General features: G+C 40.2%; 1 protein-coding gene across 1 annotated transcript in view; it reads left to right on the top strand.

Annotated features, from left to right (window-relative positions):
- LOC135873945 (ubiquitin-conjugating enzyme E2 E2) overlaps positions 1-13,034 on the top strand; it is a 326,444-nt gene that overhangs the window by 6,556 nt on the left and 306,854 nt on the right. The window contains exon 3 of the mRNA XM_065398577.1: positions 9,512-9,562. Coding sequence (XP_065254649.1) covers positions 9,512-9,562 — 51 coding nt within the window. The remainder of the gene's footprint in view (positions 1-9,511; positions 9,563-13,034) is intronic.

The following is a 13,034-nucleotide window of genomic DNA, read 5'->3' as shown; positions in this document are numbered from 1 at the left end:
GAGGAATGGTAGATTTGGAGAATAGTTATTTAAGTGACCCCACGCTGTCACATCAGTCACTGGTTCACTGGCATGTCTGGACTGTGCAGAGGAAGCCTGCATTAACAGTGTAGCTCTGTCACATCAGCATTACTTTAGGCAGCAATGTTCAAAACCTATTAAAGGGAACCCAAATACAATACAAATTTAAAAGAGTTTATATAGAACCCAAATGTGCAGACCTAATTCGTGTAGAACTCTGAGCCTGATTCTTCACTAATTTACACCAGTCTAAATTAGGAGTTACTGTTGTAAAACTAGTATAAAGGAGAAGAGAATCAGGCCCCCATTGCGTTCATTTGGAGTTTCCTGTAAATGTGGTGTGTAGCACCAGGCTGCAAATACTAGTGTGTGTACATTTTAATTCATACATTTTACCTTACCTTGACTTGACAGTATATAATTTATTTGTACCAGGCTCGCAGATCTAAATCTCCCTACATATCCCCTCCTGTATCTTAATGAGTCACTCTCCATCCTGCCAGTGATGCCAGTATTGATCACTCATTTTGTCCATTTCTCTGTGTATCTTCATGCTTTCATTTTATTCAAGGATAATCTTCCTTTATGTAGTCTGTGGAGCCAATGCCCTCTTCCCTCCCCTGCCTTTCAAATCTTTCCTCAAGGTCCACTTCTACCATGATGCTTACAGAAGGTTATCTAGCCATTATCAGTTGGCAGAGGATCAGTGGGGATTACTAATATCTAACTTTTAATATTTTATAACTACAGGGAGAAGAATACTGTCAATAACTTAGAGCTATCAAATTGTGCAAATACCTGGTCTTTGTAGTTGCTACTACTTCTAACCTTGCCCATGCTGACAAATCATCTCCTATTGTTACATCTACTTGTTGTGTCTTGTAGCCTTTTTAGAACACAGCCTGCATATAGGAATATATGTTTGTACAGTGTCTAGAACAATGATACCATGATTCTGACTGGGGCCTGTGGACACTACTGTATTAAAAAATTAATGATAATGTAAGAAGTTGGGCTATTATTCTTAGTTTTGTGTCTTCAAAGCTTAGAGCTCTTATTAACATGCATTTAGCAATGATAAAATTACTTAAACCTTTTAAAATTTAATCATATCTGCTTGTGGTTTCTGCTGAAACTAATTATTACAATTGCAGACAGATATTTTTGCCAATCAGACTATAACACAGCAGTTTTACATGTATAGTAATATAAAAAAAAATTATGAATGTGAAAGTTGAAATGTGTTTTCCAAGAACTATGCTTCCTAAGTGTTTGGATATGTTTAAATATATTTATAGTTTAATATTTCTGTAAAGTAGTAAGAGACTTATTTAGATGTTAGTCTTATCAATATTGGTAACTGCATAGTCACTTCAGTTAAAGTTGTTTCTACTTTCTTATCCAAACCCCATTTTCAATGGCTTGTAACTCCACTTACGAATTATTTAGGCTGAAAATTTAATATACAAGTTCTTAGCTTGATAAGGTAGCTGTTTGAAACATATGTGAAAATCAGTTGGAATGTTTTAAGAATATGGGGAAGAAAGTAAACTCCTAAAGTGTCCTGTTGCCTTTTTATTTACCACTTGCAAGGAGTAGCTTGGGAGGGGGAAAAGGAAATTTGAAAGGTACTTACCTCTCAATATGTGATATTAAGACAAACACCTTAGAGCAGTGGTTTTCAAACTTTTTTTTCTGGGGACCCAGTTGAAGAAAATTGGTGGTGCCTGTGACCCAGTGAAGCTGGGTATGAGGGGTTTGGGGTGTGGGAGGGGCTCAGGGCTGGGGCAGAGGGTTGGGATGCGGGTGTGAGGGCTGCAGGGTAGGGCCAGGAATGAGGGGTTCAGGGTGTGGGTGGGGGCTCTGGGCTGGGGCAGGGGGTCAGGGTGCAGGAGGGGGTCAGGGCTCTGGGCTTGGGGTGCAGGCTCTGAGGTGGGGCTGGGGTGAGGGGTTTGGGGTGCAGGAGGGGCTCTGGTTTGGGGGTGCTCAGGGCTGGGGGAGGGTGTAGGAGGGAGTCAGGGCTCTAGGCTGGAGGTGCAGGCTCTGGGATGAGGCCAGGGATGAGGGGTTTGGGGTGCAAGAAGGGGTTCTAGGTTTGGGGGGCTCAGGGCTATGGCAGGGGATTGGAGTGCAGGGTTGGGGCATGAACTTACCTCTGGCGACTCCTGTCAGTGGCGCAGCTGGGGTGCAGAGGCAGGCTTCCTGCCTGTCCTCACACCATGGACTGTGCTGCACCCTGGAAGCGGCCAGCAGCAGGTCTGGCTCCTAGGCGGAGGCATGCAAGCAGCTCTGCGTGGCTCTCGCCTGCAGGCACCGCCCCCCCAGCACCCATTGGCCGGTTCCCGGCCAATGGGATTTTGGAGCCGGTGCTCGGGGCAAGGGCAGCACGCGGAGCCCCGTGGCCCCCCTGCCTAGAGGCCAGACCCGCTGCTGCCCGCTTCTGGGGCGCAGCTCAGTGTCGGAACAGGTAGGCACTAGCCTGCCTTAGCTGGGCACCACCACCGACGGGACTTTTAACGTCCTGATCAGCGGTGCTGACCAGAGCCACTAGGGTTCCTGGGTGCTGAGCAAGGCGACCCAGTGCCTTGCATGCTGCAACCCAGTACTGGGTTGCGACCCGAACTTTGAAAAACTCTGCCTTAGAAGGTGTTTCTGTAAACACAACTTAATAGGACTGCTTGCAGGATTAGAGGTATAGCAGTTTACTTGAAATTTCACCTCTTCAAAAATAATAGTGAGTTTTTTACCAGTTGATTGTGAAGAAAGACCGCACAAATATTTTGCGGAAACCAATTTCTGTTCTCTGTTACGTACATGTAACCCCACTGAATCCAGTCGTTACTCTAAAATCCCAATAATGTTTGCATAATGGAGGACAGTATTTAATCCAATAACTGTTTTTAATAACTCTAAAATAATTCAGGAATCAACACAATTGAAATTAGTAGAATAATTTAAAGCATCCAGCTTTTACATGCATTATAGTTATTAAACAGCACTGGAAAACTAATACAACTCTGGAGCTTAGTCTTATTTCAAGTGCTAAATTATAGTCTACAGACTGCAGGCTTCATTCTGATCTGAGTTTGGAAGTCATGCATTGTCACACATTTGAAAAATCTATTCGCGCATGTGGAAGTGTAGTAGCAATCTCTTTTTAGATACATTTTCCTGAATAATTACCCTGTGTATCTCAGATTGTAATTAAGATCTAAGGAATTGTAATATGAGTTTTCTTGCTGTGTGTTATAAATTTGACTCTAAAAGTAATTTTACTTATAAAAGTCACTTCAGCAATATTAGGTTTTTTTATATAAATCAATAGAAGGAAATGTTCAGTTACGTGTGAAATGTGCTCCAAGATGTTCTATAATATATATTCTCTGTAGGGTGCTACCTCGGCAATTTAATGCTCCCTAAAATGGCTTGATTTTGAGGGAAGTGAGAGGCATTTTGTGCTTCACTGTATTCCTGAGTTTTGTTAGTTTGTGTAGCATTATCAACATTCTTTTAATTAGTTTTTGGTGGTTAATTTAATTGCAAATGTTGCAGTCATAGGATGTTCATCTTACTTCAATGAGTTTTCTTCTATCAGCATTCTGTGTTGACTTGTATTTCAATTTTTCCTTCTTTTTTCTCTTTTCTCCTCACTCCCATTTAGTGGGTTTCTTTGTGTGGTTCCAGTAGAAGAGTGATAAGTTTGGGATATGTGGGTCAGCTGATAAGGCATCCAAGATGCCCAGAAACCATAGCTATTAGTGCGATTGAAGTACCTGGATAGAACAGAATTTTATTGCAAGTAGCCTTTTGCTTCCTTAGACTGAATGTTAACCAGTAACTAAGGCCTGATTTTGTTTAAAAAATATAGGCTTTCTGCTATTCGCATCAGTGGAAGTACTGATTTAGATGGCATCAAAAAGGCAGAATACTATTGCGACCTTTCATATTGCAGTGTCCCTCAATGTGAATGCGTCTAGGGTTAGTTGTTACACAGGTAATAGCTTACAGTATACAAGTCATATTGTGTACTATTCCTTCAATTTGCCTTACCCAGGGGGTGTCACCTTAAATAGTAATCTTCCTTACCTAACATGTCAGGATTGAAAAACTCACTGCATATCATAATTACAGTTCAGACATGAAACTGAATTGCTGTCCTTAAAAAGAGAAGGCATCTTATGTCTTAAATAGCAAATCTTAGCACGACCTTTGGATTGAGAGAAGTGTATCCGTTCTTGCTTAGCATAATAGCTTAACAGATAGAAATATTATTCTGCTGGGCTCTCTGCTCTTGAGGTTGCTAGTTTAAAACCTGTCATTTTGTCTTTGGTCTGCAAATTTTTATGTTGAACTGTGAATTTATGAAACTGAGTTATGTAGCCTTTTGTTCCTGGAAAGATATTAAAACATCAACTAAGTCATGGATATTTTGTTTGTTGAAATACAATCATAGAGAAGTGGGCCATCCATAACCTTTCTAAATAACAGAGGGTTGCCATAATATAATAGTATTTTAAATAAATTTGGCAACAAGTATTCTACTTGACAAGCCAAAAGTGACAGACAAAATACTGAAAAAGGAAAACAACTCCATGATTTTTTTTTTAAGTTGGCATTTATAAGTGTTCCTAATATATTCTGTTCTCCTGCTTCAACAGTCATTCTTAGTTCAATTTCCAAGGACCCTATTCTGTCACAACTTTTGAAAGAGTGAAATATATAATAGGGTTTGCTCTGTTTTAAAATGTGGTCTAAATTTTCTCCAATCTGGGTTATTGGGTTGCCTAATGTTTATGTGAAGGGAGGCACATAACCCAGAAAAATGGAAGCGATAAAATGAGTTTCTAGGAAAAATGACTACATGCCAATAAAATAGCAGGACCTGAGCCTCTCTAGTGTATTCAGTCCTCAATCTTTTCCTCATAAAAATGCTACAGAGTCCTTACTTTACAAGTGACAGCAAGCAATCCTGCTAGTCTTACAGCAATAGTTCCCCACAGCCTCATATTTATTAATATTTGACAGCACTCTTAATTTTGAAAAAGCTTGTCCTAGATTAGCTAATCCTTTCAGTCTTGATCAGTATTTCCCACATCTGTAAAATGGGGAAACATGGAGAGAGAGGTTGTGACTTTTCTAAGACCATAAAAGGAGCATCTGAGTGACATTGCAAATTGGGTGTTCCTGGTACCCAGTCCTGGATTCTGACTACTAGAACATGCTTCTCTCTCACCAGTCAAATAACATAATAGTACTAATAAAAATAAAACAGATGTATATTTTCATTTTTTATTATATAATATAGCCTGGCATTGCTAAATATAAATACATTTGGGCAGAAAATCTGTTGGCAACAAAATCCATGGGGATAGTTGCCAAGGGGGAGGAAGGAAACCATGTGGTTTCTGAGGGATCCTTCAGAGGCTACAGCAATCTGTGTATTGGTTCCTATGCCTCTGCTGTCTCTGGATTATCCACTCCACTCTCAGGTGTTGTAGCTCCACTGAAGCCATGCTACTAGGGTTTCCTACCATTGAAGGCTCCCTGCAGAATAGGTTATACTGCTAGAGTCTGTATATCCTTTACTACCTCTGTGGGGTTTATCGTGAACAAGGAATTATGTGCCTCCCCTCCATTGCCTGTTTCTGAAATGAGCTCACCAGGGAGACAGTCAGAACATTAGCAACACTACCACGGTCTGTGTGTAGTAAGGGTGATCTACATGTAGACGACCATTAATATAGGGACTTTGCGGACATGATCTGATCATTTACATGCAATTTCAACAATAAAATACAAATGCAGTCGGTATTTATATTTCAAACGCTTGCTACTGTAACACATGTTCAGGACTTAAATACAAGGTAGCGTGCAGTTTCATTTTTGTGGCTAGTGGTGCAAGGTACTGTGATTTCTTCCCTCCACCTCATCCCCAATGAAATTCTTGATTCTGCTCATCTTTTAGGGGCCAGCAAAAACAAAACAAATAGCAGTTAAGACAATTAAGCACAAATATTCCCATGTTTGTCCTAACAGCATCTTTTTAAAAAAATCAGATCTATCAACATCAATCTGAAGACCCTAATCATTGTACTAGGGCCTGATACGAGGTGAGGGCAGGAGAGACATCCACAACTTCCCCTCTTCGTTCTGGAAAGAAGGGGAGGAGGTTAGATGTGGAAGGATACTGAAAATGGAAGATTTGTAGTTTAGGACATGGGGCAATGTCTGTTCTCATTCTCTTCTTGATGTTTCATACACCTCATGATATGATGAAGTATCAGCTGCTGTATATAGGTGCTCAAAGTGAGGATGTAGTCCAGGGATTGGCAAACTACAGCCCACCAGCCATTTTAATTTGGCCCTCGAGCTCTTGCTGGGGAGCAGGGTCTGGGGCTTGCCCCGCTCCAGCAGGGGAGCAGGGTGGGGGGCCGCTCCACACAGCTCCCGAAAGCAGCGGCATAGCCCCCCTCTATCTCCTAGTGTAGGGGCAGCCAGGGCGCTACGCTCTTCATGCTGCCTCCACCCAAAGCGCTGCCTCTGCAGCTCCCATGGGCTGAGAACCATGGCCAATGGGAGCTGCATGGGCGGTGCCTGCGGACAGGGCAGCGTGTAGAGCTGCCTGGCCGCACCTCCGCATAGGAGCTGGAGAAGGGACATGCCGCTGCTTTCGGGAGCTGCTTGAGGTAAGCGCCGCCCAGAGCCTGCACCCCTGAGCCTCCCCCATGCCCCAACCCCCTGTCCTAGCCCTGATCCCCCTCCCACCCTTCAAAGCCCTCGGTCCCAGCCCAGAGCACCCTCCTGCGTCCCAAACCCCTCCTCTCCAGCCCCACCACAGAGCTTGTATCCGCAGCCGGAGCCTGCACTCCTTCTTTCACCCCTGCCCCAGCCCTGACCCCCCCCTTCTGCCTGATGAACCCCTCAGTACCAGCCCAGAACACCCTCCTGCACCCCAAATTCCTCATCCCCAGCCCCACCCCAGAGCCCGCATCCCCAGCTGGAGCCTTTACCCTGCATCCCATCCTCCCGCCCCAGCCTGGAGCCCCTTCCCGCACCCTGAACTCCTCATTTCTGGCCCCAACCCGGAGCTCGCACCCCCAACCAGAGCCCTCACCCATTCCCGCATCCGAACCCCAATTTTGTGAGCATTCATGGCCCACCATACAATTTCTATTCCTAGATGTGGCCCTTGGGCCAAAAAATTTGCCCACCCCGGTGTAGTCCCAGATGTGGTGCATTTTCAGTGCCATTCTGTGAAACTTGCCAGAGAGAAAAATATATACACCACAAAACTGAAGGAGATTTCTATGTTCCGTAAGCGTTCACGTGATCTAAATGAGGGAATGTGTAAATTTTGTAAGCAAAATAGGATTTTATATAATTTTGAACTGGAAAAAGGATATTTTAAGTATGGAACATTTTTTTAGGGGATAAAAGTAAAACAAGTACACTTTTAATACTTAAAGGTGGGGAGAAGAAGGGGAGAGAGAGATGTCTAGCAAATATCTTTTTTTAAAAATGGTAGTGTTTGGTATGTTGACCCACTTAAGCTTCTCATATTTTCTTTTTTTTTAAAAGTGGATTTTTTTTAGCATTTCTCTAATTACTTTTTTCCAAATATCAGTTAAGAAATTTTAATTCACGGTTTTTAATTGAGGTAGATACTGTCTATTGAAATATACTGAAATATACAATATAGTGAAGTATTTATATTCTCTAGCAATTGTAATCATCAAACCTATTTCATTTCTCTCCCTGCGCAGAAGCATCTTGCAAATTTCCCCCCAACCCCATATACACACATGTGCACACGCATCCTCCCCAAGTTATTTGAGAATAGGACTAATATAGGAGGTAGCATTTTATTTTTGGCTGGTTCCTTTACCTTCTTAGGCTACAAACAAACAAATGAATCACAAAATGCATTCTTAATGGAACAAGGGGAGTATTGATAGTGGCTTTGGCCCAGTTTTTAAAAAGGTATTTAGTCATTGCTGTGCTGAGCATTGCCTAACTGTTTTAGAAATCTCAATCTCATTTTCAAAAGGGATATAGACACTGACTGTTGATGGAATTGAAACGTGTTGTTTGAAAATGAGATTTATGTTACTAAAGCTCCTAGGAGTTGTGGTGATAAGTGCACCAATGCCTAAATACTTTTAAGAATCTGGGCATTTGAGATTATCTTCCACATCCAGGACTGCATTTAGACCTTAATATTATATTTAGAATTAAGATAAAAATAAGCAATTTATTCTAAGTGCTCTAATATACCTGAATGTTTACCTTGGGGAAATCAATTTCTTTACTCATGCTTGTGTATAGAATGTGTGGTGGCAGCTTATAACAAGATACACATGTGCCTTAGGCCAGGCTTGAGCTCTGTGGCTCAGATTTAGCATGTATCCTGGGGAAAGGTAATTTGGCCACTCCAATTTTCTTCATTGAGGTGATAAAAGCAATGGATACCCTGCTTCTTTAGCCCAGATCTTTGGAAGGGGGGAGAGCATTCAGTAATGTTGAATTATTCCTTTTTACCCCTGGATGCTGCAGAAAACTCCCCAGGCTGTGGTTGAACACCTTTGTAGTCACGTTTTGGATGGACGTGACTAGGTTTACAGGGTGTGTGGTCTGGAGAGCCTCTATGGATGGCATGCTACTCTGCCAAATCTATAGGAATTTTCTCATCTAAACTGGTGGTGATTCCTAAACTGATGGGTAGACTCCTGCTTTACACTTTTAAATTCATTTGGGGGAAGAGGAATGGTTTGGCCCGGCACAGGTGCAGAAGATAAAGAAATGTAATGCCATAGATGATAATTGTGCTACAGTTCCGGGACATGGCATGGGGTCCAGCCCTCAGTACGATGTGCCAAACTCTGTGGAATTCTCAGTTCTTGGTTTATCTGAGTCTGTTTTCAGAGCTGCTGGGTACTCAGCACATTTGAAAATCAGCCTATGAAGCCTATATCTTTAGACCGCTAATTTTTCAAAATATTGGTCAGTTTTTTTCAATGTATGTATTGCCTTACCATAATAGGCCTGTCCACGGACATAATCTGGTTCTTTTATGAGTCTGGTTCATTCGGCATCCTTTCTGACAAAACACTGGTAACGATTTTTAAGATCTACAAGCCAGGTCTGTCTAGATGGTGTGCGCCACACCAAAAAAAAAAAAAAAAAAAGTGTTTATGTACATTTGGTTGGGTTCAAACATATAAAGGACCAAATTTACTCCCAACAGAACTGGGTGAATTTAAAATTAAAAACTTAACAAAAAAAAAACCAAAAAAAAATAGACATTGCAGCCTGACTTTTGTCAAATATTTTGTTAAGCAGTTTTATGAAACTTTGACATCAACTTTCCATTACAGATGAGAACTAACTATATATCTTAGTATTAACTACATTAGATATTTTTCATAAAGTTGGAGGAAATCCATTTAAGAAAAAGTATTGTCTTTATAACTTCTTTTTCTTTTCTCTTAAGAATTCAGAAAGAACTTGCAGAAATTACATTAGACCCTCCTCCAAACTGTAGGTAAGTTTCCATGGATTTTATTAATTTGAAATGCATATGGAAATTACATAGAGGACCAGAGGTAAATTTCAGTTTTTCCTTCAAGGTAAATACTTAATTTGGTGATTTTTGACATAAAGGACTGTAGATATCATTGTTTGTAGACGCAAAAATTTGTTAAATGATAGCAGTGGTGATCAGGAGAGGTTTGCTAAAAATACAGCACTAATGAAATGTAGGCGAAGTTATTAGATACAGGATAAAAGTCAGATCAGTAGCATTTTGTTTACAATCCTGGAAAATATCTTTTTGGTGAAAGTTATTAGTGTGTTTGACTCTTTTCCTTACAAATTGATAACTTTGAGAAAAATGTTAAGTACAAATATTGCAGATCTTGGTCTTTTTCCTTTTTTTCTTTTTAATTTTATTTCAGAGGAAACGTAATGAAGTGGAGTTGGCTATCAAACATTTTTTATGACTTTATGCTTTGCCTTTCTGTCAGTTATGTTTATTTATAGAGAGTTAAAACTTGCTTTAAAATTAGTAATGATGTAGGCAAAGAAAACCCTGTTACCTTGTAGCTCCGATTTTGTAAAGTAGTTTTCAGATGGCTGCCCCAGAATTCTTATCTGGCAGCTTGACATAACGGTCATATTGGAATTATGCCAGAGTTGTGCAGCAGCACTTAAAGGAGCCCCGGAATAGTACCTCTTGCAATGGGAAGTCAGACTAATAGATGGATGGATAGTTCTCATCCAATTTTGCCAACTGATTTCCAGCGTTGCATGTGGTAAGGGTCCATTCTCTCAAACTTTCTTTTTACAACACTATAGAATGGGGTCAGCAACCTTTCAGAAGTGTTGTGCCGAGTCTTCATTTATTCACTCTAATTTAAGGTTTCGTGTGCCAGTAATACATTTTAACGTTTTTAGAAGGTCTCTTTCTATAAGTCTATAATATGTAACTAAACTATTGTTGTATGCAAAGTAAATAAGGTTTTTAAAATGTTTAAGAAGCTTCATTTAAAATTAAATTAAAATGCAGAGCCCTGTGGACCGATGGCCAGGACCCGGGCAGTGTGAGTGCCACTGAAAATCAGCTTGCGTGCCACCTTCGGCACGCGTGCCATAGGTTGCCTACCCCTGCTATAGAAGTAGCTGATGGCATGCAGTTTTTATAATAAAAAGAATGAGGAGTACTTGTGGCACCTTAGAGACTAACAAATTTATTTGAGCATAAGCTTTCGTGGGCTAAAGCCCACTTCATCAGATGCATGCAGTGGAAAATACAGTAGGAAGATTATATATATACAGAGAACATGAAAAAATGGGTGTTGCCGTACCAACTCAAATGAGACTAATTGAATAAGGCGGGCTATTATCAGCAGGAGGAAAAAAAACGTTTGTAGTGATAATCAGGATGGCCCATTTCAAACAGTTGACAAGGTGTGAGTAACAGTAGGGGGAAAATTAGCATGGGGAAATAGTTTAGTTTGTGTAATGACTTATTCACTCCCAGTCTTTATTCAAGCCTAATTTAATGGTGTCCATTTTGCAAATTAATTCCAGTTCTGCAGTTTCTCGTTGGAGTCTGTTTTTGAAGTGTTTTTGTTGAATAATTGCTACTTTTAGGTCTGTAATAGAGTGACCAGGGAGGTTGAAGTGTTCTCCGACTGGTTTTTGAATGTTGTAATTCTTGACGTCTGATTTGTGTCCATTTATTCTTTTGTGTAGAGACTGTCCGGTTTGGCCAATGTACATGGCAGAGGGTCATTGCTGGCTCATGATGGCATATATCGCATTGGTAGATGTGCAGGTGAACGAGCCTCTGATAGTGTGGCTGCTGTGATTAGGTCCTATGACGAATCCCAGTACATTTCAGTATCAAATTAACTAAGGAACTGGTAGTAAAAATAAGTCGGCTTTATTGTTTTGGTCGCTTGACAAAAGTATGTGTGTAAGAAAACGTTATAAGAAGATTTGATATAGTTGTGCTGGATCTCAGGATGTAATTCAGGTAGTTACATATGAAAGCACTGTGCAGGGAAGTGGCCTTGCAATAATAGTGTTCAAAGAGTATTTCAGTCAATTAGGATGAACATTGCTTTGCTAGATAAAACATTTTAATAGCTAAGCTGTTCTGTCATACTTATGACTGTGAGTCTTCAGTCACATCAAAGCTGTTTCAAATGGCAGGTCTTTACTTGGGTGTTGATAACTGATGCTTATTAGTGGACTGATTTGCTGAGATAAATATAAAATTCCAGTCTATACAAAAATGCATAAATGAAGAAAGAGCACTTTGAACTGAATCTAAAAGGCTTGCAATTTTTAGAACAGACATATTTGTTTGTTTTTCTGAATCCTTTCTCTTATAACAAAGCAATCATTTTAGTACACTAGGTACTGCTATATATAATATTTTTTTAAAGCAAGTGTAAAGTCATCACTAATGGGCTTAGTGGAAACCTCTTTTAGCAACTCATACAGAAAATGTGTGAACTGGGGATTTACTGTTCTCTGAATTTGTTGGACTAATGACAAAGTACCATAGAAATCCAATACATGATGGAGGCAATCTGTCTTGCAAAATGAAAGAATTACATTTAACTTAGTGTCTGGTCCTTCAGTGTATTTCGTGTTGTGATCTCGATAGATAATCATTTAGTAACTTTACTATTGGCAAATGTATTTTTATAGTCAATAAGAAATCACTTCATTTAGTTTTATACTGTGGTGACAGTCTAGTGGTTTTTTTCTAAATTTTACTTATTTTCTATTATATTTAAACATTACAAAATCAATATACCAGCCAGGGATGATTCCTCAATATGATGAAGAAAGATAGATTGTAAGAGAGTATTTCTTATCCTAAAGTACTTGATTTCTTGTAGAAACTCAGCTCATTCTTACAGAACATGTGCTAAAGATAAATATTGAATAGGATATAGATATCAGTTTTCCTCCAAATGGGTCTCAGATGGTTTTTATAAACTGTTTGTACTAATTACCGCTCCAGTCCCAGTCCACATGCAGGTACACTCCCATTGATTTTTCAGTGGGAGTTTTACACACATACATGGCAAGATTTGGCTATAGATGTCTGTACAAATCTGTTTTTATTTTTTCTAATCCTTCTCTCCCCCCCCCCCCCCCCCCAATTCAAATGCAGCCAGGTGTGAAGTGAAACTGTCAACTATTTAACAAGGCATGAGAGCCATATCAAATAGCTTAGGATCTCGAAGTGTAGAATACTTTATACAGATGAAAATATAGTGACATATTAGGCTAAAATTACCTGAATTGGAATTTGGCTAGTATTTGGGGGGAGGGGGGGCATAGGACAGCCCTATTCATATATGAAATGCCATGGGATCTTTGGTTCACCACAGATGGTCAGGACCTTGGTTTTTATGTCACATCCAAAAACCCTCCAGTACAGTAGTGCCCCTTTAAGCTATGATAGGGTAGAGTCTCGGGGTATGTCTACACTA

The sequence above is a fragment of the Emys orbicularis genome, chromosome 2, assembly GCF_028017835.1.
Source record: "Emys orbicularis isolate rEmyOrb1 chromosome 2, rEmyOrb1.hap1, whole genome shotgun sequence".
Taxonomy (NCBI): Eukaryota; Metazoa; Chordata; order Testudines; family Emydidae; genus Emys; species Emys orbicularis.
This window is presented reverse-complemented; position numbering and strand designations above follow the sequence as displayed.